Below are 26,085 nucleotides of genomic sequence, written 5' to 3'. Positions count from 1 at the left end.
GTCGCTTTTTGGTGCCACTTCCTGGTTTAATAAGCTGACAAAAAAAGAAGAAGATGATAATAATAACAATAGAAATAAGAATTAAATGCAAATTTACAAATATTTTGGCGCCACTATAATGGTCATCGTGGGATTTCATGCATACTTTTATTTTTTTTTAAATTAAAAAAATCAAATAAAGGAGGCTTGCACCTAGTATGAGCACACTCTTTCTTTTATTTCTTTTCTCAAAAAATAAAAATAAAGAGTCATGGGCCCAATGCGTCCCCCCAATCAGCCACTGTTACAAAATCATTCTTAGAAAATGGGCAACTACTAGTATACGACAGTAGGCTGTACATTAAGACGCTAAAGTGTGCAAATTTGTAAATTGGCAAGCGGCGTAATGACCTCTGCCTCTTCTAATTTAGAATCTAAGCTCAGGCATTGCCGTTTTACACGTACATGCCATGCAATAAATCACGGCACAAATTTTTACCATGATTAGTTTATAAACTTTTCATCAAAATTAGCTTATTATATTTCATACCATTTTGAAGGACCCGTCTTCTCAAAACTTTGATTTACATGATTTGGGGCACTGAAATCATAGCATCGGAATTGAATAACCTATGCTCTGATCAGAGAATGAGTGCTCCGCGTGGATGTGCTACCGTTCGTACTAGTATCACGACTAGTATCCGATGGTGCGGTGATGTCAATGCATAGCTAGCGCATCTACGTTCTTTTTTCCTCGATACCACTCACACTCCTGTGCTCACACTTCGCCTAGCGCCTGACCAGCGATTACCGATAGATGGCGCTATAGCTCTTATCCCGTACCGTACTGTGTGTGTCATGGCTGTAAGATCTGCGCTTCGTTCATGATTACTTGAAGTGTGACGCGTGATTCTTCGACAATAGATAATTTCCAACAATTTTCCTCGGCTACATCTCATCCTGTGAAGTGTGAGTTTATTTTTTGATAGCTTTAGGATATGTTCAATCGTGAAACTTCAATGAACATGTTAAGTCAACTACATTTCTTTGAGTAGCACGACCACCAACAGTCCAAACAACATGTCTTGACGGGTACGAAGTTGTATTAGGCCTGGGCCTTTATAGTAAGGCAAGTGTACTGTAAATCACTACTGTGCTGATTATACGTAGACACTATACTATACTGTGTTCATTCCTTTAGTTAGGTGATCCGAGTATCCTCTCGGATCACCTTCTGTATCTGTACTGATTCTTTATTCTTCTTTCTTTATTTCTTTATTTCTCCGCAAAAGTTGTGCAAGAGTTAGCTCAGAAAGTGCATTGCCTATCAATGTCAAACTTATACCATATATGTATCATGTCGCAAAGACGACGGCTCAAGTAAAATCATAGTGATCAGTCGACCGTGACGTCACTATGACGTCATTATATGAAAACACATTTTCATGCATATCTCATAAATGGAATGGAATTTTTTAATGTAAATTACGTCACATATATTTCAAGTCAAGCGGGTTCTACTCATTTTCTCAAAAATTCATATTTATCTTAAAACGCGCGCGTACGCGCGCGTTGAAATATTTGTATGCTCAAATCGAGCTCAAAATTTTTTTGCACACGTTTCAGATCATTTGGAGCATTTTTTGAAAAATTGAAAAAATTGGACGGACGCGTACGCGCGCGCACATATTCGCACGCACAGCTAGTATGCAATAGAAATTTTCAGTTTTTTTACACGGATGGGATGTCCAAAATGTCAAGGAATATTTCTACCAAGTTTCAAGTCAATCCGACTCAATATGACGTCATACGGGCCCGTCAAACTCAAAATTCCGCGCGTGCGTCAATGGGGATACACGGTGCAACTATGCCAAACAACCGCCAATTTTAAATCGGATTTTACTCGTCAGGATGGACGGTGACCCCCCATTTTCTTGACATATTCTGAAAGCTGATGAGTTGTACATGTTATTTCATGGGCTGGCTATGCTGACAAAATGATTAAAAGATATCAAATTTCTTGATAAAGTCAAAAAAGTAAATTTTCAAAATGACGTCATCAAATTCCAAGTTTACTCGAGCGTATCTCACTTATCCTTTGCCATTTTTCACCCAAATTTCAATATGTTGAAGCTTATGAAATGTTCTTTCATAAATGTAAAAACACAATTTTGATTTAATGACGGCATCACCTCGTAAAAATGGATTGAAAGTAACCTTGTCAAATTTGACCAGTTTACGTGTAATCTCTATGGCAGTGCAGTTTTTCTGGAAATGAAAATTGACATTACTATCTTTATCGAGCACTAGCTCACTTATGCTTCGGTGAATTTCTACAAGATTTTGATATGTTGTAGCGGAGACTTTGCGCTATCGTAGGTGTGCCCTTCGTTTTTTCATACGATGTCGGAATCACGTCAAAAAACTTGGTTGAAATTAAAATTTATCTTCGATGTATTGAAATATTTCTTTCTTTTTGCAACTTTATATGCAATAACTCAAGAAAAACATTCCCTATCACCACCATATTTTGCACATGTTTAGTTCATGTCACGAACATTATTTCATAAAATAACAACTACTTGATCAGACGCCATCTTGGGTATGTAAATTAGGGTCAAAGGTCATAAATGTTTCATCCTGTATCTTGGTGAATACATATCCTATCTTTCCCATATTTTGCACACGTAAAGACCATGTTACAAGGATCATTTCACAAATTAACTACTTCTTGCTCAGATGTCATCTTGTCTATGCAAAGTTGTGTCAAAGGTCATATGTACTTCTTTCTTTATCTTCGTTATGACGTGGTATCTCTATGGGAGGGAATTTTTTTAAATGTGAAAATTGACATGATTGTCTTTATCGAGCACTAGCTCACTTACCCTTCGGTGAATTTCTCCTCGATTTTAATATGTTGTAGCTGAGACTGTGCGCTATCGAATGTGTGCCTTCCTTTCTTCATACAATGTCGGAATCATGTTAAAAAACTTGGTTGAAATTAAAGCTTATCTTCGATGTATTGAGATATTTCTATGTTTCTGCAACTTTCTTTGATATAACTCAAGAAAAACAGCCCCTATCACTCCCATATTTTGCACATGTTTAGTTCATGTCACGTACATTATTTCATAAAATAACAACTACTTGATCGGACAACATCTTGGGTATGTAAATTAGGGTCAAAGGTCACAAATGTTTCATCCTGTATCTTGGTGAATACATGTCTTATCTTTCCCATATTTTGCACACGCAAAGATCATGTTACAAGAATCATTTCACAAAATAACCACTTTTTGCTCAGATGCCATCTAGGTTGTGCAAAGTGGGGTCAAAGGTCATATGTACTTGTTGTTGTATCTTCGTTATAGTGTATACAGATTTGGTACCAAAGATAGCAGATATGACTCCCTTTTCTAAATGAGAATCCAAACATCACACGGCCAATGTCTCTGACCACAGATGAAACCTGCATGGTCATGCCTATTGCGATCAGGACTTGAATCATTGATTAAAAAAAAGATCGGATCACCTTAATTTGTCAGTGATGACAAATTACAATCTCTAGTTAGGCTTTGATTTCGTCCTAAAGGCACCACTGGCACCGGCCGTACACAGTATTAGAAAGATAAGATAGCACAGCTAACGTTAGTAGAAGCGTTGCAAAATGAATTCCAGCTTTAAAACTGACCGAAGCCTTACTTTTGTGTAGAGAACTAGAAAAGAAAGGTCCTAATAAATCCTATCCTTCTGCACTGGTGAGCAATGGTGAGTGGTATCTTTTTGTGCATTGTGGGATTGTGCATTGTGTGACTGATACTGACAGTTATTACTGATAGCACTTTAACAGAATGATTGAGGATAAGTTGCACGTAGGCCCTAGCTAGTTGGACCTACCACTCATCCACCATTTTTTGAATGAATACCTCGTATCTTCAGAAATATCCCTCATTTTCAGAGCTACCAAGTCTCACACATTCTGCGTGACACTCAAGCATTTAGGGGCCGTCTCACGATCTCACGCATGGCACCCATTTTTCTCACGCATCGGGCGAAGTCTGCAACTTTGGCCCATAATAATGAGCATAGCTCAAAAGATTAAAGTGATAGTTGCAATTCAGTTCGGGAAACCCACTCACAAGGGGGGCCCCTCCTTATAAGTAACCCGTCCCCCTTATAAGTAACCCCGTCCCCCTTTAAGTAACCCCCGGGGCACCCCTTATAAGGAGTCTCCACGCTTTTTTGCAATGCAACGCGAAAATGAAAGGACTGCGGCAATTCGCTTGATTATGTCCATAAAGCTTCACAAGTTTCCTAGTTACTCACGAAATTTGAGCAAAATCGGTTCGAGGCATCATATCTAAAATCATGGATTTAAATGCGATGTCAAACGACCCATGCGAATGCTGAAATGCGAGCGATTACTGGCGTGAGTGTCGCCAGGCGCGGCGGCGCGGCAATGCTTGAGTGCAGACGTGGCGACTGAGTAGACGCCACGTCTGCACTCAAGCATTGCCGCGCCGCCGCGCCTGGCGACACTCACGCCAGTAATCGCTCGCATTTCAGCATTCGCATGAGTCGTTTGACAATGCTGAAATGCGAGCGATTACTGGCGTGAGTGTCGCCAGGCGCGGCAGCGCGGCAATGCTTGAGTGCAGACGTGGCGACTGAGTACATGTACTCAGTCGCCACGTCTGCACTCAAGCATTGCCGATGTACTCAGTCGCCACGTCTGCACTCAAGCATTGCCGCGCCGCCGCGCCTGGCGACACTCACGCCAGTAATCGCTCGCATTTCAGCATTCGCATGGGTCGTTTGACATCGCATTTAAATCCATGATTTTAGATATGATGCCTCGAACCGATTTTGCTCAAATTTCGTGAGTAACTAGGAAACTTGTGAAGCTTTATGGACATAATCTAGCGAATTGCCGCAGTCCTTTCATTTTCGCGTTGCATTGCAAAAAAGCGTGGAGACTCCTTATAAGGGGTGCCCCGGGGGTTACTTATAAGGGGGACGGGGTTACTTATAAGGAGGGGCCCCCCTTGTGAGTGGGTTTCCCGAACTGAATTGAAGGTACATTTCCCTTTTGTCTTTCAAAATACATGTAAGTAAAAAATGGTCACTTAAGTATGCACCTGATCGCACCATTAAGAGCTAAAAATTGAAAAAGCTCCCTACCGTGGGAGGCCACAGGGGGGAAAAACTCCTCCCACACCCTCGCTCGCTGGCACATTTGCGCGCCGAGATGCCGAGTCATGAAAATCTCACTCATAAAATTTTTTTGAACTTGGCATCCCTGCATTTTCACCTTGATTCAATTCCACTCGAGGCAGAAAATACCGCAGATTCATATCCTGGGCTCAGATTGTTGACTCGTACCACACGTGCGGAGTTCTCGCCAATAAGCACAAGTGACATTTTTCACTGTATGGTAAATTTAACTCTACTACACATTGACTGCCCTATATTTGAAACTGACCACCTAAGTGACCTATTTTTTTGTCGCACAGAACACTAAGTATGCACTACACTGGGCGCGGAGCACATAAAAATGCATTGGCTTTGACTGTCAATGAGGATGTGTGGGAAAACGAAAATTCACTGTTCATTAACGCCATAACGGTTTAAATCGAGGACAAAATTTCGAATGCATATTTGTGACCCGCTACAACAAAAGGATCCTCAAGTCGCTGACGGCTGAGCCAAGAAAACCGAGTTTGAAGTCGCATCATAAAAATTCTTCAAAACGATCAGATTTCTGTTTTTGGCATAATTTTGTAGTCTGATATTTTGTCTATCATCTGCCGAAATTTCGAAGCTAAATGGTCAAAGGAAAGGCAAGAAATCAGCGTTTTTCCTTGGCTATGATTTTCCAACTTTCAACATTTTAACAGAAACGTATCCAAAGATTTGGATTTAGTGCCGTAGCTAGACTCCGCCCCTAGCAACGAGGGAATGATCTTATTGGTCAGTGCGTGGCATCCTGATTGCTGATTGGTCGTGTGTAGACCGTTGGCGCTAAGCTTGAATGAACATCGCGGAGGTCGCTAGGAGCATACGTCCATTGTCGAGCGGTGAAAACCTCTAGCCTCCCTTTGATCATGATAGCGGAAGGATAACTTTGAAGGCGTTTTTCTTGAACCTCTGATTTCCTCGACCACTTGACATGCGCTAAAAAAGTCATCGATACCTCCGCCACCAAGTACTTTCATGAGTTGTGCTATCAATATGAAATTAAAGTAGAAGAGTAAGGAAATAATGTCATGCCATTTTCAGAAAATTGTCCTCCCCGACTTTCGGATCCTTTTGATGTAGCGGGTCACATTTTAACCGAATCGCAATGTAATGTCATTACATTTTCGAAAAAGCTTTGTACAACACGATGTTCAATACAACTCGTTTTGTGGCTTTGTCAATACAAAAAAAAGAACAGCCGATCTAAAAAAGGAGCGGCACTGCGGGGAGCCGAAAAGAGGGCACTCGAGTTCGACGGCGATATTTTTGCACTGAAACTTCGAATTGTAAAGGGCACAACAGCATTTGATAGTGCTGGATTTTCTCAATCTCGTAGGTCAAGTTTTTACGTGGCTTTCAGTCTTTTCTTATCAGGCTGATGAAAATTAGGCGGCTGATGAGTAGTAGGACCAACCATACACCGGCGCAAGCTCATCATTTTAATCGATCGCCTGTTTTCCCATTGAAAGCTCATAAATCCAGTGAATGGGCAAATATGTGTTAACAATAATTACGCGTATTACTAATGAGGATTTTCTTCAATTCTTTTTCCTCCTGTTTCCTCGGGTTATTTACCTTTATCCCTCTAATTTTTCTTGATTTGCATTCACGCTCAAATGTTCCACATGTTGCGCCCTGTCCCTCGCGTATTTTTTATTTTATATGCAAGAGAGCCATTGCGAGATGGTGGTCGATCTAAAAATAGGTGGTTCGATGAGTAGTAGACTTGCTATACCACCTATCGCCACCCTAAAATGATCTATACTGTAGCTAGTTTATTCCAAAAGAATAAAACAAATTTGCCTAAAATTTGCCTCAAGTATGCTATATGTATAAACACTGCAGTTTCAAGTCTTGTGACCATCTTGCTGATTCTGAATCTCTGTAGTCTGAACTAGTGAAATAATGCAATTTTAATGTGTGCGATGCATTTTCTGTGCGCGGCGTGAAATGGTTCTTCAAGATCGGCACTCCTTCCCTCTATACTATACAAGTACATTTGTAGGTAATACAATGCTCCATGTGAATTTCACAGTCTTGTGTTTGCAATTTACTACGTGTAGGCTGTGTTATTGAACCATGTTTAGTTAAGTTGGTTAGTCTGTTTACTAGTTTGTTTTTCGTCTCTTGACTTTATTACTTATTTTCATAGCTTATCAGTTGCTTACAAGTATGGCGCTTAATCCCATGCATACATTTTCGTTCAAAACGCAAACAGCCATGAATGATACACAGGGTGACAATGTCAAAGTACCCTGCCGACACATGGTACCCTTACCATATACTGTAAAATGAGGAATGTTCGCATGCATTTTAATTTCACGAATTTCGCGAGCGCCAAGATTTGCGAAATTAAAATGCATGTGAAATTTCTTGTCTACACTATATGCATTGAACACCAGTGGCAATTCACGAAAATTTCGTGCCACGAAAAAGGCCGTTGGCTCCAATTCGCGAAAATTTCGTGCCGCGAATATATCATGTTTTACAGTAGTAGACAACCTAATATGTTCAGTAAATAATGGAGACACCATATTAAACCCTGCCCTTTCTGATTTATTTATTTTTTTTTGTATGGTGTAACGTTATTTTGTTAGCATGTCATGTGCGATAAACCATTAATATCAGAACCTATTTTCTTTTTCTTTCTTTTTTTTTACTCGGTTATGAAGGCAGGAAACTGTCAGTCAGACTTGTTAAACGTTACAAGTATCGGCACACACCCCAAGGGTGACCGACCGTGCACAAAAATACATACGTGGAGGTTTCTAGTTTATGTAAAAGTGTAGCAGGCGGACAAATTTTTGACACCTTTGTGGTCAAATCAGTGGCGGCTTGCGCAACCTTGTTTTGGGTGCATCATATGCAGCATTGCATATTTTTGTATCGTTATAGTGCCAATTGTACTTCACATGATATTGTAAGAAGATACAGTTGTATAGTGGATCATCATTTAATATGATTGGATGAGATCAATTGATATACATTGTATACAGGGGTGAAGGTTCGAAAAGAGAATGGGAGTTGAAGCTGAAGATTCTTTAACTAAACTAATGTAAGAGTGTAGGCCTGCTGCAAGTAATGTACACATGTACATTGTAACAACGACAAAGTTGAGCCAAAATGAAGTAAGACTTAAGAACTCATTGCATATATCCCTGATGTTGATAGCAATTCTTCCTGTCTTTCATCCTACAATGTACCCTAAGTCAATGTAACATGTGACCCTGCTGGCAGTGCCCTACAATTGTACATGTATGTTGGCGTACAGCTTAGGGCAAGTAGGATGAGACAGGAGGGATGGCTAGTGTGCCAGGGATAATGAGTCCGTTGGTCTTACTTTACTTTGGCCAACCCAGCACTCAACTCTGTCGTGACATTTCAGTTTCAACTGAGATCCCGTTTACAGTGCGAGGCTCGGCCGTGGCTCGGCCGCAGCTCGGCCCAGTCCCGCTTCAGTGTAGACGCGCAAAAGGCCAAATGCGAGGCCAAAATTGGCCTTGCATTTGGCCATGCTCTGGAGGTGGTCTCGGCCGCGGCCGAGCCCGGCCTTTTCTCAGTGTAAATGTAAACTGGGCCAAATGCGTGGCCAATTTTAGTCTGGCTTCCAAACCCTCTGCCTGTACTATTTCGCCATTAAGGATATTAACCCCCTCAACGTCGAAAACTAGAATAGTTTAAGGTGGCTTTGTCCTGGCTGCAAAGGATTTTTTCCTTCGGCAAAGGCCTTTGCCAGAACGGCGACTTCGTCGCCATGGAATTCAGTTGGCAAAGGGTCTGAAAACCAGACAATACCAAATTGCATTTGTTTACAAGCAGACCGCCACTACGACAAAATATTGAAAGGTTTGAATCAAAAGCGCGGCCGAGCCCAGCAGTGTAAACGGACAAAATTGCGAAGCTTGGCTGCGCAATTGAGGCCGGGCTCGGCCGCGGCCGAGCCCGGCCCCGCACTGTAAACGTTGTCTTAGCTCCCTTCTCAAACTTTCGGTCCTCATTGTTGATTGATCTCATCAAATAATAATTGATGTGCAATGTACATGTACCATATCCCCTTACTAGCTCTCTGCAAAAAGACTGCTGCAATGTTGCCAAACTTTTGTAACCACAGTTGGCAGAAATAATCCATGTCAAGAACTGATGATAATGCCTCTGACTGAAATAACCTAAACTTCTGTAGTACAGTTTGAAATTAGAGGAACATGCAGAATTGTGGATTTGACCTGTACCTGATAGAAATTGTAATTAACCCATTGAGGATGGTTTGATTTTGCTGTAATAACATGCATTTCCCATAGACACCTGTCAGGGTATACTTGGGACTCATCCTCAATAGGTTAAGATGTTGCACTTTACATCTAAGTAATGCAAATGTAATTCTCAGCTAATCTGTCTGCCGCGTAGATTGGATGTAAATTCAGACAAAGACCAAGACAGTTTTGTAAATTGTATTTTTTACTGGCAATGAGGGCATGATCTGTCCAGCCCTGAGCACTACTTTTCAGCAGAAATAAAGAGCTTTATGCTGAATTCTCTTTTCACTACTTGACCTTCATGATATGTGACCTACAGTACAAGTGTAAGCTCCGTCTCCAGAGCGAATGCCAGGTTTGGCAGGAGAGAATATTTTTCTCTGTCATCTGTCTGGTGGTTCAAGAGATTGAAGTGCATTTTTTTACATGTGCTACATGTACATTGCACACCTTTTTACTCAATTATAGACAGCGTTTAATTGTATTACCTGATGGACTGGCTTGATGTGAATGTGTCACTGCTTTCAAGAACATTGTGTATTCATTACAGTTGTTACTGTGATGCAAGTCCAAAATCTCAGAATATATGAATTCCAGATTTTAATTCCTTTTACCATTTCTCTCTCTCTGTTTGGAATTTACCAGGGGATCATGGATGATGGTGGGTTCACCAGGGATTTGGACTCTGACAGTGATAGGGAAGAGTTCCAGTCCAGCTTGGTGGACTCCCAAGACTCTCAGTCCCAAGATGAAGCAGACACATCCAGGGTGACCCTCCAGGAGATGGATGAGAGAATAGATTCAGAGGGGAGTGAGGATGGTAGGAGTGTGGAAGACATGGAGGATGAAGCGATGGAGGGACCGTCCAGGGTAAGTGCATCCGGGATGAATGAGGAAGAAGAGATGGAATACATGTCAGGGAATGATGACTCGGAGTATGTTGCAAACGCATCTGTTGCTGCAGAAGAGAGTTTGTACTACTCCTGTCACGAGGAGTTTAATGGAGAGAGTGGACTCATGGAAAGTGACACGTCGAGGAGAGCGGGGCCTCGCAGTCCAGAGGGTCCTCCTCCGGAGAGTCCAGGAACAGCTGATAGTACTAGCGAGACTGCCGAGTTTGATTTCGAGTCGCAGACAGAAGAAGAAGTGGTGCAGAGGTTAGCAAGCAAGATGGTGGAGGAGGAAGGAGAGGAGGATGCTGATGAGCATCTTGCAACGCCCGTTAGTCCAGAGTCTAGCGAGTACGATGAGGAAACAGGTGACACAGAGGAAAAAGGTGCCAGCAGCCTCCCTGAGAGTACAACCAGAGAATCGCCGAGTTACGCTGAGCAGACAGACCAAAGGGAGTCACTATTTGTCGGAGCCGCATCAGAACTCGCTGATGATGGCGAAAACCTTTCGAATTTACATGTGCCTGACTACAGGCAGGATGACTCCTTAGTAGGAGAAATCAGGACAGACCAGCCAACAAATTTAGGTCATGACCCTGCCAGTGAGGAGGTTGATGACACAGACCAAGGTGCTTACCTCGCAGAGCAGGAAAACGAGGACAGACTGTCTAGAGACTCTGCCGAAAATGTTGGGACAATAAGTGAAGACAATGAAGATGCTGGAAGTACTGATGCCCCTGTTGTTTGTACTGATGCTGACAGGACTATTGGTAGGCAAGATAAAAATGATGGCACAGAGGCAGTAGTAGTGCAGAGCGGCCTCAATAAAGACAATGAGGATGAAGACTTCTTAGATTTGAGTGTGCCTCCAGCCAAGCATCTTTCCGATAAGAAACCCGTGGCGGGGCGCGATCGTGCGGAGGCAGCTGTTGTGGAAGTGCACCACATAGAGGATCACGGCGACGAGCTCGACTTTGAGGAGGACGTCGAGGACCATGGCCACGCAGAGCAGGAGGCTGCAGAGAGGCATTCGGAGGAAGCGCGGAAGGCATTGGAGACCGAGGAGAAGGAGAAGGAAGATGTGGTGAAGGAGGAAGCCGATGAAGCCGATGAGGAAGGAGATGGAGATGGGGAGGTCAAGGATGATGAAGATGATGAAGAAGGGGAAGATGGAGAACTTGATGTAAGTTGCCATTCTCAGCTCTTTTTTTTTTGCATAGTTGCATGCACTTTGCTTCAAAAACTTACCAAGTGCTCATCTTCAAAATGGAGCATTTAATGGAATATCCACTGATTTGAATGTATTTCAGTGGTAGCAAAATTGGGAATTGGCATCGCTCTCAGTTTTTGAAAAGATGCATTTGATAAATTACAAGCTTTGGACACAGTGCACCTTCACTATTGTTTTAGGAATAATTTGATCATTTATTATGCCTCAGCCCCAAAGGGTATTGGAGACATTGTGTTAATGATTTTAAAAAAATCATAATGTTGTCACTGTATGTGTATGTGCAGTACGCCGACCTGAGGCTGAAATTTATAAAGGAAAGTCAACATTTTCATGAAATGCAGTCACTAATATAAAAAAAAAAATACCACCAAATGTTACTCAGTATAGAGTGTTGTGTAGTATTTTCTTGTGTGTTTTTAAACTAAGGCAGTTGTGAGCTCTCTCTGTAATACAGCTTACTTCATGTGCACTCTGTGTCTGAATGTATACTTCCCCTACATTGTACCTTGACAAAACTGCAAAATCTTGTTTACGTACTGTTGAAGTTATACATTGAATTGGTTGTGGTAAATCTTCTAATGCTGGACAACCATCCAAACAGTCACAGTTCTGGCAATGAGTGCATCACTTTCATCGATTGACTTAGTTTGTTTAAAGTGATTTTCAGACATTGCTGCTGATGTGAATGTGATCTCAGTCTTACTTTGGACCCTAATGTCTCCTCACTCAGGATGATGACATGGAGGAAGGGGAAGTCAAGGACCCCAATGAGAAGAAGAGGCCAGAAACGAGACCAATCTGCCGCTTCTACACCAGAGGCCACTGCACCTGGGGAGGGTCCTGCCGCTTCATCCATCCTGGTGTCAACGACAAAGGTAGTGTCTGTACGGTGCTACTGTGAATGCACATCCCAGTGAGAAATTTTCTGAGTACTGTTCCTGGTTCCTACCTCTCTCCCATACAAATTTAAGATGAAGGGGAACCTATAGGCAGATATCATTGTTCTTGGATTGAACTGAGCTTCATTTGCTGCCCACTGCGCTACATGCAAAAACCATGACTAGTTAAGTCCTGCTGGAATAGAATTCAGTGCATAAATATGTACACTGAAGCACACTAGGGTAAAAATCCAATATGTGAACAAAGAGGTTAGGCAAAAGAAGTCTGTAACCACTCAATAATCTGCTCCAAATTGGGCCGCCTAGGGGAGCCTGTAGTGTGAGTGTTTTTTAAAGTGCTCATTACTGGCATTGCTAAATATACAGTCAGTGTCCAACCTTTATATAGTCTCCCCATGATACATTCCCTTTGATAGTAAAAAGAATGAATATTGTCACTGTGCTAAAATGGCTGTTTCTTGCCCTCTTCCGTATTGAGTTATTTTGTGCTTATGTGGTCCTCCCACAGGGAACTACTCTCTGATTGACAGGAGAGAGCTGCACAATGCCCAGGCCAAGCTCCTTGGACAGCCTCTTGAACCCCCCTCACCACCACCCCAAGAGAGGCAGCTCCCTCTTCCGGAGGTAAGCTGGTGACAACATCAATCGATGGTTCCTCACTTTGCTTATAGGGTGCCATGTTTCCAACTTTTTCTTTAAACATAAACAAAGACCCATTTTCCTGTAACTACACCCCACAACCCCCCCCCCCCCCATAAGTTCATCTTTAAAACTGATTTTCTTTTTTTTTCCAAGCTATCTCTTTCTGTTCCCTTCATCCTTTCTCTCACCCCCCACCCCCATACCTTAAGATACAACAAAATGTATGTTTGTGTATGGATACATAATCCAATTTCTTTTAAGTAGTTTTTATGTATTCTTTAAGTACTCTTACTTGTATTTTGATGAGAACCGTCTTGACGACCTCTTTTTTTTTTTAAGTGGAAAAATAATACAAAGTGTATGACATTTATCAGATTTAACTGTATCAGAGGTGCCAATGTTCTTAGCATTTTATGCTGCCTGTGTTTGGCTGCTTGTAACTTTTGAATCTGTCCCTACATGTAGCTTGCATCCTGGTTGATCAAGGACAAGTGGTGATCCTACTTTGTTTTGAGTACTTCCCACCATGGAAAAAGAAATGTGGCATATTCACAAGATTTTCTGTTAAGATGGTATTAATGCTCTGTGCTATTGCAAAATCCATACAGGAAGAAGAGTTGGAGTTTCTACCCCCGCCTCCTGAGGAAGCCCCAAGAGCAGAAAGTGCTTGGGAGAGAGGTCTGCGCCATGCACGGGAGGTGAGGAATAATCAATGGTTAAAAGTATTGTTTACCATTGGGAGCAGTGATTTAAAAATGTTTGAGTTATCACATTTGATGCATATGTGTAGGTCAGTTATATCACAAACATCCTAACATCTAAAAATTGTGCAATAAAGCCTAAAATATACGGAGATATCACTATTTTTCTGTACACAGTTTATTCAAGAACAATTATAACTGTTGTTGACATTTTGGGCATTCTATCCCTAATTCAAATTTTATAACTATTTTGAAGCACTAAAGCTGCATTTTTTTCATCTGCAAATGGTAAATAATGCCTTTAACATTCAGTGGATGGATTCACAGGTCAGCATGGTGTTATTGTAAAGGAGAAATCTTCACCTTATGTTATACATTAAAAAAAAAGAAGAAGTCATTTCCACAAACCTGAAGTATTGCGATAAAAACATTGTTTGATCATGCATCACATAAAAGTTTCAAAATGTGATTAACATTTTGAAAGAGCTATGAGGGAGTACATGTGGATTCATTTCGTCATAGTAGACCACACATATCACATGTGAATTCAAATTTCAAGCATTCTCTCGCTACACAGTTCATGAAGGGTACTCGTTGGAATTTGTCCAAGACATGACCATGTTAATGGTGATTCTTGATTAAGCAAACTCCCTGTCAGGGGAAGTGGAGATAGCAAGTGCACTGATACAGTGTATGCTCATTTAAACACGTAAGGATCAGAAATATCCATGATTTTGATTCTGTGAAAACTGTCTATTTGGTTGTTGATGGAACCGGCGGTCAAGATGGCTGGATTCGCAGTTATGCCATTTGAGTGATGTTGATTATTTATGTCGTGAAACATTTCTTGCCCCCAGCTGAGGAAGAAAGCCATGCAGCTAAAGGAGAAAGGAGTTCTTCCTGAAGAGCAGAAGACGATTGGAGACATGATTGATGAGGAGAACGACTTTGACAAGGAGAATGAATTTTTTCCACGCAAAGGCGAACCGGATGATATTTATTTGTAAGTTTCAAGCATGTACACTGTAACACTCCACATATAACAGCACTTTATAGAAAACTTGAAGCATACCCCTTAATTGAGGCCAATTTTGTTAATATCCAGTAAGCATAAATTTTGTGTGTGTATGTTATGGCTTTTTTTGTTATGCCTCCGCCAACGAAGTGGCCGAGGCATTATGTTTTCGGGTTGTCCGTCCGTCCGTCCGTACGTCCGTCCCGTTTTGTTTTTGTCAATATCTCAAGAACCGTGCGGTGGTTTTGCATCAAACTTGGTATGAGGGTATATCCTGGGGGGATGATACTTTGTGTGGATCTTAGGGTCACAGGGTCAAAGGTCACACATTATTTTGTGAAAAAAAGGTTGAAATTTCATGTTTTTCTCCATATCTCGCAAATGGTTCAAGGTATCTTCATGGAACTTAGTATATATGCATATACCGATGGGCAGTGATTATCTAGGGAAGTTGGGGGTCATGGGTCAAAGGTCATGGGTCAAAGGTCAAGGTCAACTCCTCAAAATATCACTACTTTCCTTATATTTATGCAATGCCTGAAGGATTTTTTTTTTACTTGATGTATGCATGTATACCCCAATATATATTCTGTTGGAAGTTTCTTGCCAAAAGGTCAAAGGTCAAAAGGTGAAAGGTCAAGTGAAAATGCTAAATTGCACTTCTTCCTCCACATCTCAAAAGTAACTCAAGGTATTATCATGAAACTTACATATTTATGCATGTTCTACCTAACAGTGATTCTCTTTGGAACTGTGAGGTCAAAGGTCAAAGGCCAGGTTTAGATAATACTATTTTACCATTTGATACTGAAATTATACTTTTTCTCAATACCTTGAAAATTACTCAATGCATAAACTTATAAAAGGGTCAAAAGTCAAGTAAAAATCATCAGTTCCCCCAAATACCTGCACTCTGACGTTTTAATCATTCATCCAATTGAACCTAGTTCTAGGAAAGTGAACATTCAGCACATTTGTGGCAAACCTGTCATTTTAATATTTTGCCAGTTGTGTGAAACTGTCATCACACATTGTCAAGACATTGTACTATAGACCTATTAGGAGAACCATGCATTATGGCGGAGGCATACACCAGTCGCCGTAGCGACATTTCTAGTTTGAGTTATATTTCCACATGCACACTTTGAGTCCTTTGCTTTCCCGAATACTAGGGTGAATGTGGTTACTTTTGTTTTGAGGCATTCAGGGAATTGCTAGTACATAGTGGCAGCCTTGAATGCAATATTCCACATATGTCATCACTTATTTTCTCTGGATATTGCCTACTTTTGTTTTTATCATGCTTCATTTATATCTGAGGGGTATAAAACAGATTTCAAATGATGATATTTTTTTCGAAGCAAGAAAAATCTGTCCATGCAGTGATATGCATTGTAGTCCTGGAAATGGTATAATATTCCATGTCAAAAGGAAATCTTTCATATATTAGCTCATATTGTGTATTCCTTCCCATGCCATCTTTATACAGGCAAGATGACATGTACCCACCGGAGCCTATGATGTACCCCTATCCAATGCCAGACCCTTATGACAGGCATTATGGGTTCAGGGAGCCGCAGCCCTCCCCTCCACGACAGGTGTACAGGGTTCGACAAGACGTAAGTGCTGAGTGACCCCCCCCCCCCCCCCCCCCCCCCCCCCACTTCCTGTGTTCTGTTCATTGTCCCTTGCCACCCTGAAGAAGCTGTAAGGAGAGGATTTACCCCAGTCTCTATGTATTGATTTATTATGGATGGATTATGGATAGGACATTTTCTTGCTTTTTCTGTCCACTACTACATAGAAAATCCTCTTTGAATTATCAGGTTAACATGACAGTAGGGTCAGAATGGTTCATTTAGTCCCATGCCTACATTGGACATAGAATCTCCCTGGTTTAGCTCAGTTGAGACCAGTGTAATCATTTGATTGTGTTATTGCTGTCCCCCGTGTTAAAACGCAACATACACTGCCTCTGAGACTGGTAGTGAAATGATGATTCTAGTGCGTGGGAATCAAAAACACTTGCAAGTGAATGTGCTCACAAGATCATGTACACAGCAGCTTATGAAAATCCAGTGTAGTGAACTGTATGTGTACTTGAATGTATAAAGATAATAATGAACCCCTGTGGGTTGCCATAGGTTGACTAGTTCTGGCCAGGGAATGACGCTAATCATGAACATTGTGGCATGCAAGAGTGCAACAGTGTGGCACTGACATTGTGACATTGTGTTTGTGTTCTTCATTTGCTTCACTGATAGGGTCAAATTGACTAAGTTCTTGTCATGGCATTTCGTAGTTCTGAAGTCAGATTCATGTATTTTATGTGTGTGGCAACTTTCTTAATTCCATGAAAGATGGAAAAGTATCCTGATGTGCTCATGAAAACTGGTAATTTAACACCTGCAAATTGTGCTCCCACTAGTTCAATGACCCAAGAAGACGAATGATGGACCAGAGACCGCGGGGCGGTGACCGCAGACCAAACGACTTCAGCCGCACCAGGCAACAGCAGCACCAGCAGCTACAACAGCAGCAGCAGTTTAGCCGCCAGCGCCAGCCCCCTCAGCAGCAACCCTTCCGTAGGGGCCGCAGCCCGGGAGGCTTCCCTGAGAAGCGCCGCGGCCGTGAGCCAGTGAGGAACCAGCCGCGGCGGGAAAAGCCTACGATGGCGGACAGTGGGCCACCTCAGCAGGCAGCTGTGAAGTCCTCCAAGAACAAGCCGGCAGATTCCTGGCAGGACCCATGGGCCAGGACCAAGTCGCCTGCCAGGAAGGGCAAGGCGGGCGCCGGAGCTGGTCGACGACCACGGTCAAGATCAAATTCGTCAGCCTCGTACAGTGACAGATCATAGTGAGTCAATTCTTATATTCATTCATTCACTCATAATTCATTCGTTCATTCAGTCGTGCATTATGTTTTTTTTTTTAAGGAAGAATCCATGATGCTATCACAATGAAGTAAATGAGTGAAATTTGCAACAGATATATGCATGTTCTGGGCTCGCGCGTGTACACATTTCTAATATGACTGAAGGATTTTTTTCTGAACTGTAGTAGCTTATTGGTCTTAATGTTGGGGAGATTGCATATTTAGCAAGAATTATTGGCATCTGCTGTTACAAGAGCTCTGTAAACTTGTCATAATAAATTCAGATTGATGTAGGTGGAAGGTACATGTGTAGTATTCACAGGGGTGGGACAAGGTGAGGGTAGAACAAAGAGCCTTTTGACTCTTCCGATTTACCAGAGTGAAAATGCATGTACTTTTGAGGAAAAGAGAGGAAAATGTGACAGTATTAAATACTCACACAGCGAACTAAAAAACTATTTGATTCTCTCCCGTCTTCCAGCTCATCTCGATCCAGGTCTGGATCTAGATCCCGCTCGCGGTCCCGGTCCTACTCCTCCCGCAGCAGGAGCTCTTCAAGGAGTTCCTACTCCCACTCTTCCAGGTCACGTTCGCGATCGAAGTCGGCTGGCTCCCGCTCCTACTCCAGCTCCTCGTCCCAGAGCAGGAGTCGATCGCCCCCGGCCACCAGACCCAAGGTTGGCCCCGCGAGACCTGGAACCAAACCTGCGCCCAAACCCATCCCGTATGTTCAGATTTTAGTTTTGTTACCTTGAAGCAATACATAACCAAGGGTTGGGAAGGGGGGGGGGGGGGGTAGGGGTGGTTGGATGGAGAGAAGGGAAGGGAGTGGAAATGGCAAGGAATCTTGCCCCATCTCCTCCTAATACTGCAGGGCTGCACACTAACCCATTTTTTCTACTGGTCCAACCTGTCTATCAGACCAATAGGTGCCCAGTTTTTTCCATCTTTTACTCATCCATTCCTGAGAAAGTTACTGGTCCGAGAGTGATTTTTTACTGGGCGGGTACCGTCAGACCAGTGCCAGTGTGCAGCATTGAATACTGCCAGTAAACGTGCATGTATCATGCCCAAATTTCATATCTTCATTATTCTAATTTCTTAATTTTTTTTTCGGGTGGGGTGGTGGTGAGGGCACTTTGTCAACAGCTGTAAGCAAAACTTTGCTATTTTCTGCTACATGCGACTCTCTACATATCTGCACAAAGTTTCTAGTGCATGAATATGATGACTGTGCTGCTACAACACATTGATTTATTAATCTATCTGTGTATTTTTTGCATGATGATTATGCATAGATATCAAATGAAGTTTTCTCTGTCAGCTGATGAAAGGTCCTGTGAGAAGCAATATGAACATACTACTCATCCTGTGCTAAGACAAAAAAAAATCCCTTCACTCTCATCCTGTTCTATTCTCTGTTATAGCAGGGGCTCATTCAAGCAGGGGCCTACACAACCTCCAAAGGGGCAGCCTCCACCCCAGGCCCGTGCACAGGTGCGAGGTCCACCCCGTCCCCAGCCCCGCCCACAGCCCCGCCCACAGCCCCGCCCTCAGCCCCGCCCTCAGCAGCACCCTCACCAACGACCACAGCAGCATCGTCCCTCAGAACGGTCCCCACCACCAAGGGGCCAAGCCCGGCAGGAGCCTCACCCGCAGGCCCGACCTCCGGTCCGGAAACAAGGACCCATGGCTGTCGGGCCAGCAAAGTCTGGCCTGCCCAAGCCAGTAGACAAACAGGTATGTGCTCTGGTGGGACTGTCTTATCCAGAGCAAAGATGAACCTTAGATATATATTTGTTCTTGTAGAATTAATCTCTGTGATATTTTTATTTTGGAAAAAAAAAATAGGACAAAGGATTTGATCACTAAGATCCTGTCTTTTTGTGCAGTGCAACATGCATACAATGTGTAGTGTAATACCCACATTCCACAGAGATTTTCTCTCATAGGGCACTAATCAGAAGTAAACTTTGTTGCTTCTGACTACCCACCAGAGTGTATCAGATGGCAATCTGATGAATGCGACTTGTGTCACTTGACAATCGGATCAGTGTCAGACATGCCGGGCATGATAGATGAGGCAAGATCATCCGATGAGGATTACGCGCAACATGTCTGACACTGATCTGATAGTCGACCATCACAAGTCGGATTCATCAGACTGAGATCCGATACACTTTGATGGTTGGCCCGAAGCAACAAACTTTGCTTCCAAAGAGTGACCAATGAGAAGAAACCTCTGTGGAATGGGGTACTACTCACATCGAAATGATTTGGGACGCAACCAGAATATTCAGACTTAACTAACCCAACCAACATTAGACACACATGTATCCTGGAAATGATAGTTTTATTTTGTAATCTGCGGATTTTCAACTCACTGAGCCAAAGCTTTTGTGCATGTTCAGCTTCTTCTTAAAAACCCCATGACAGACTTCCACCAACTTGGCAGGTAAGCATCTCTTGGGTGATAGGATATAAATTTGTTCAGTTGTTCACAGTGCCCCCCCCCCCCCCGAGTGATTTTTTAGATGGAATTTCTTTTTCTTCTTCAGCAGCCACCAGCAAAGGCCAAGCCAGGCTTTCCCAAGGTGCCACCTGGAAAGCGCAGGACCAGGTCCCGCACTCGCTCCGAGAGCTTGAGCAGCATCAGCAGCCGCTCCAGCTACAGCAGCTACAGCCGTTCCAGATCCCGGTCCCACTCCCGCTCCCGGTCGCGCTCCTCCTCCTACTCACGCTCCCGTTCCAGGTCGCGCTCGATTCACCGGTCATTCTCGCGGTCAAGGTCGAGGTCACGCAGCAGCTCTGCGAGCAGTCGGTCATCGGTGTCCAGTGCCGACTCAGAGAATATGTACGCTAACCTGGCCAGTCCAGTTTCATCAGCAAGCTCCACTGATCTCGCCCCAACATCAAGAAAAGGATTGAAAGGTCAGTTTAACTGAGGTTGCAGTGTCTCACGACTTTAAATTCATTAGACCAAAGTTGAAATATGTTATTGTAGATGCCTTGGTGGGTCACAGGTGGATGAAGTATTTCACTCTAGATCTTGTTGTCATTTATGGTAATCTTCCCAGTTGTTGAGTAGCCATGGAACAGCTATGCAGCTCCTCTCTGTTTCTTTCTCAATCTTATTCTTATCAGTGTCTAGTGCATGTCAGCAAACGTGAGATAAAATGCAGGATGTCAAATCTGTTACAGTGCTCCAGATCTCCCTAATCTACAGCAGAACACCAAGTGCTGTGTCCTTGCCCTCTCACATGGCAGGACTGAAGAAATCATTACCACTGAAGTAAAGTAAAATGTTCTCGAATAATGCCTTGTGTTCTTCTTAGGTCCTGGAAGATCTTCAAATACCGTGTCATCATCCAGCAGACCTGGAGGTCCAAGCAAAGCTGGCCACAGACCATCTTCTCATGTCGTCCATTCCTCCTCCAAGAAGATGGGCAAGCCTCCCCCCAGATCTCCCACGGCCCGAGTGCCACCAGAAAAGGGACCCGTGCGCGGACCACCCAAAGTGCCTTCGGGCGACCGCCCCACCAGCAGCAGTGGCGCCAAAGTGCAGCCACAGCACCGGCCCAGCAGCACCACTGCTCCTCAGCCCAAGGCCAAGCCATCCAGAGGCTCCGAGGCCAAACCAGGTCCAAGACCAACAGACCCAAAGTAAGAAACCATAGGCCTTATGATCTCTGTCTTATTGTTGGTGTTTCAAATCAAGCTTATGGATATTAGTAATAACTATAGATTATGTAGACATATTTTTCAAGCCATATCTCACTCCTTACATAGTGATGTAACCCTTTGTCATCATTTTCATTTTGTATACTATGAACGTGTAAGATGTATAATCCATATGTTATTTTCAATGACTTCAATGTTCCACCTCAAAGTTACATTCTCATATTTTAACTTGTATCCTTATCTTGTTGGAATCATTCTACTGATTTTGTGCCATCCACATAATCCTGTGTGATAAATTCTATTGTGTAGTTAGCTTTTGGATTGGCTTCCTGAAACTGTTTTCCTTTTTCTTCCTCCACTTATATTTCAACTCTTTTATGGTGCATTTACTGAAGCATGTATTTTGGGTGTCTACATACAAGTAGTCAGATCTTTCCATACCAGTTACTGGTCTAACAATGTTGTCTTACGTATGTGCAGGATGAAGGAGCGTTTGGGTCCCATGCCAAGCAGTAATGTAGCAAGGCACAGCACCAGTCACCCGGCACGCAAGGACATCAAGCTCAATCTCATCAGCAAGGTAACGTTCCCACCACTGCTGGGATTCGTTTGCAAGGCATCATCGTTTCCCACTTTATGCTTGTTACCATTGTTTTGTTTGCATCGCTCTCAAATTTGTAACATTCAGAACCACTCCAAGCTGTGACGTATCGGCAGATGAAAGGCTACGTCACTCTACAACCTCCCACCCCCCCCCCCCCAAAAAAAAAAAAAGGCTAGGGCTCAAGTGAGCTTCGAGTGAGCTATGTTAATTGCTCACCAATCCATCTTTGTGCTTTACTATGTAGTCCTCTTTGCGTAAGAAATACACCAATATGATTTAACCAAAACTTAGTAGAGATAGTCCTTGTAGTAAAGGAAATCTAAGTTGAACATATAGGGATCTTGAAGTGATGAATTACACAGTTCCATGACATTTGCTTCTGCGACAATTGCTCCCATGAAATATCTGCACGCTTAGCCAAATGTAAATTCTACCCACAAACATAACCCTAATCCTAATCCTCACATCTAATTAAATGTAAAACTCAATCACAACCCTAACCCTAACCCTAGGTCCTTGGAGAAAGTAACACCGGAGCAATTGTCTCAGGAGCAAATGTTATGTCACCGTGTTACTCGGGGTGCACACAACTCCAGTGAAATGGATGGTTGTATGTCATTTGAGGAAGGAGCTGTGTGTGACCATGTGACATTCCTAGAAAATAGAGTACATCTTTGTGGAGTGAAAATAACACAGTTTCTGCAGGGACACACCCATGTGAGGCCGTGTGAAGTGTCATCATTGTGAGCTTCTCAAAATTGTATCTAATGGAGAATGTCCCAGTGAGAGAAGATTGAAGACTGAAATCAAATGAACATATCAGCAAATGTGTGGAACAGAGTCACAATGAAAGCATGCATGACAAAAAATTGTGCAACCATGACAACTTCAACTTGAAATGATTCAATCTTTCCCTTGTATTTATCTGGGGTTTTTTTCTGAAAACTTAGCAAATCTGTTTGTGTTGTTTCACAACAAATGAACATGTCTGTAGTGTCAAAGAAAATACTATATTAAGAGCCTTTACATTTTGTTGTTATTTTTTTGAATACTCAGCCCTCTGACGAAAGCAAAAAGCGATCAACTGAGCCTCCAAGACAGGAAAAGAAATCTCGAGTGGCCCCAGTGAGAGGTGAGGATAAGAGTGATGACCAGCATGATGATGATGATGACAATAATGGTGATGTGATGCATACCTGCCAATTGTAACCATGTAATAAGAACATTAATTTCCATTTCTTAGGGAGGCAGAAGCTTTGTTCAACCTCGTATCCTTTCTTTTCTCAACACCTGCTAACAGTGATGTCTAGGAGAAGGGGGGAAGATACCTATTTTATGCATTATTTTCTCCCACTTGTTCCTATTTGCTGAATTTTAGGGTTGGTAGGTGAGTACAAAAGAGAAGTCAATCTCTTTAAGAGAGTTATATTTTGAAAGAATGAAGTGAACACATTGCACTCCAGTCCAGGGGAGTGTTTGTCTCTTCTTCTTAAGATCTTCAGGTTGTTAATTAGGCCAACATTACATCCTGATAACGAAATGCTGTCAGTACGGCTGTAGGCTATGAAATGAGCCATCAGCGTAGCAGGCTGCCATACAACAGGCAGGAATGTCTTCTAATAGAAGCTCCGTAATTACACGGCTATGAATATGACAATATATTTCGATATCGTTTTGTGTGCAAGTACATGCAAATTCTACAAAGACGGGAGAAAATGTAAATGTCATCAATGCTTAGGTGCCCTTGAATGTATTTACTACTAGCAGTACTAAGAAATCCACAAATGCCTTTTACTGCAAACAGATCACAAGGTTGGGTCGTCAACCATCAAGCAGCAAGCCACTTCCTCTTCAGACATCAAGTATGGGTCATCAAAGGTCAGCAGTAGTGACCGCAAGCGACCAGCCTCCCCGACCCAGAGCAAGAGCCAGCCGTCGTCGAAGGTGGCCAAGTCCGCGGGGCCGCCGGCAGGGTCCAAGGTGGCGCCACCAAAGAAGGAGTCGCTGTCTCGCAGGGAAGAGATATTGAAGCAGCTGCAAGCAGTGGAGGATCTTATCAGGAAGAAGAAGGCCAAGATGAAATAAGCTGCTCGTGGTGGTGTCTGTTTGCTAGTGAGTCGTGGCGTTACAGAACATTCAAAAGTACTGGGCTGGCAGGAACTTGACAGGAAAATAGGGGAATAGATTCCTGAGAGCATGATGGAAGGAGTCAGGGAAATGCATTGCACAAAGGAAAAGGTTAACAAGATTTGTTTTGGATGAATTGAGGTCTTTGTTTAGAAATGCTGGCTACCACTGCTCCGTTGCAGCCAAAATGACTTTATGTTTGACAATACTGGATCGTATGAATATGCTTTCTCTCTCTTCACGACATTGCTGAATCTCTCACTTACTCGATGAACACCATACTGGGATATGAGAAAATACTTTGTTTGCTTTGATTGGCAATAGCAAGCCAAACTTACAGTTCCCTATAACTGGTTGGCTTAGTGTTCTGTATGCTGAACACCGCTGCACTGCACAGTATTTTATGAATTTGTGGGACAAGTGTAAATGACCTTGTATCTGGAAAATGTAGATAGTCTGGTAGGGTCAATTCCACTGACTTAGCATTTGAGTGACTGTTGCGTATGTGAAAATGTGTAGAGAGCAATCATTGTACAAATGACAGGATGAAAAAGGTTATCAAGATCTAAACGCACATGACGAATGTAGGGGTGTATTGCATTCAAGTACCGTTTGAATTGTTTTATTTATTAATTTGCTCATTCATCTTGTTATTTTTTTTTTTTTCTTGACAGAGGGGGCTTTCTGAACAAATTTGTCTTGTGTACAGGCCACTGCCAGATGAATATTTCAACATTTATGGCTTGATACTGGTATTGTGCATACATAGACATGTCTCCTCTCACAATTAGGTTGACTCATGGCAATGAGATATACACACAATAAAAAATAAAAATAAAAAAATAAAAAATGAAAACAGCACTGTTTAATGTTGTAGCTTGGGTGAGAAAAATGAAGAACTTAATTGACAGTGTGTTACTGTTGTTCAAATGGATACAAAAAACGAAACAAAACAAAGCAAAAAAATAAAGCTCAATCATACAGAAGTTTTGTAAGTTATGCTGCCACTATGAAAGTATCTACAAACAACATCACCATACAAACAAGCTTTCTGCAGTGGTCTAGTCTTAAAGCGCTCAGTCAAGAAGAAAAAAAAAAGGTGAGTTTGGTAAACTCATTCATTCATTCACTTTTTTTTTTCATTAAAAAAAAAAAGTGTTCGGTGATCATCTTTTGTTGCCAGCGCTTCATTATTGCACAATACCAAAGACACACCAGTCTTGTTTTACAGGGCCATGTAGCTGAGATTCTTTAACTGGGAGACACTATTGCATGATGTGCCATGATACTTAATACCCTGGAAATCAAATTTGTTTACAGCTAGAATACACACAAAAAAAACCATAAATTTTCACCTGTGATAGCTCTTGAAAGTATACATAATTCAATAAATCAGATTCCATGTTGATTGGTTAGTGAGGTATTGATCGAAGTACTTGCGCACGTATATAGTACTATAGTTCAAGACGTATTTGGAAAAAAAAATGAGCGGTGCGATCGTTCGCTGGAAAGAATTAGGTGATCAAGTAGTCCCTTTCAAGTCTTTTTTTTTTTTCTTTTTGTTTACTCTTGAAAATTTACATTTAAACCCCAATGAATAAAAATTTGAGTGACGAAAAATTCTAATAGTTTGCAGAGGGCATGTCTCAAGTATATTCTACAAATATAGCAAACTTAATACTCAGGGTATTGGTACACTTTAAGAGTTTGCCTACTGTATATTGCAGGGCAGCCAAGTCTCCCTGTGTCTGTAGGAGGCTCTTCAGAAAACTGAGACACTGAAAAACCAGAAATTCACATTGGCAGCATGAAACTTTAGCAATTAGGAGCTATTGCTAATGGTTTTTTTTTTCTGCTTGAAACTTTCACAAATTGCCTACCATGAAAAAATTTTGAGTTTACTACTTGTACCAGTAATACAGAGATTTATTGAACACACACTTCTGGTTGA

At 42.2% G+C, this 26,085-nt stretch overlaps 1 protein-coding gene across 1 annotated transcript; it reads left to right on the top strand.

The window, feature by feature from the left end:
* The first annotated feature begins 837 nt into the window (after positions 1-837).
* On the top strand, positions 838-25,225 carry LOC139720068 (uncharacterized). Its single transcript, XM_071631439.1, has 15 exons — positions 838-948; positions 10,116-11,543; positions 12,322-12,466; positions 12,999-13,114; positions 13,741-13,830; positions 14,691-14,836; positions 16,338-16,467; positions 17,277-17,704; positions 18,204-18,446; positions 19,153-19,462; positions 20,284-20,653; positions 21,058-21,385; positions 21,884-21,983; positions 23,064-23,139; positions 23,812-25,225. Exons 2-15 carry the CDS (start codon positions 10,122-10,124, stop codon positions 24,090-24,092), a joined length of 4,185 nt encoding a protein of 1,394 aa, XP_071487540.1. The 5' UTR covers positions 838-948; positions 10,116-10,121; the 3' UTR covers positions 24,093-25,225.
* Positions 25,226-26,085: the final 860 nt, after the last annotated feature.

This window comes from Diadema antillarum, unplaced genomic scaffold (genome assembly GCF_040938485.1).
Source record: "Diadema antillarum isolate AM-2024a unplaced genomic scaffold, OU_Dant_1.0 scf00000120, whole genome shotgun sequence".
In the NCBI taxonomy this organism is placed as follows: Eukaryota; Metazoa; Echinodermata; class Echinoidea; order Diadematoida; family Diadematidae; genus Diadema; species Diadema antillarum.
The sequence above is the reverse complement of the archived record's forward strand: the minus strand, read 5'-3'. Positions and strand labels throughout refer to the sequence as shown.

Excerpts from the sequence above, each read along its gene's own strand:
- LOC139720068 (XM_071631439.1), top strand. The coding sequence starts at position 10,122 with ATGGATGATGGTGGGTTCACCAGGGATTTGGACTCTGACAGTGATAGG. Across the intron at positions 18,447-19,152 it reads CCTGCGCCCAAACCCATCCC|GGGCTCATTCAAGCAGGGGC; the intron begins GTATGTTCAGAT and ends CTGTTATAGCAG. Across the intron at positions 21,386-21,883 it reads CCAAGACCAACAGACCCAAA|GATGAAGGAGCGTTTGGGTC; the intron begins GTAAGAAACCAT and ends ACGTATGTGCAG.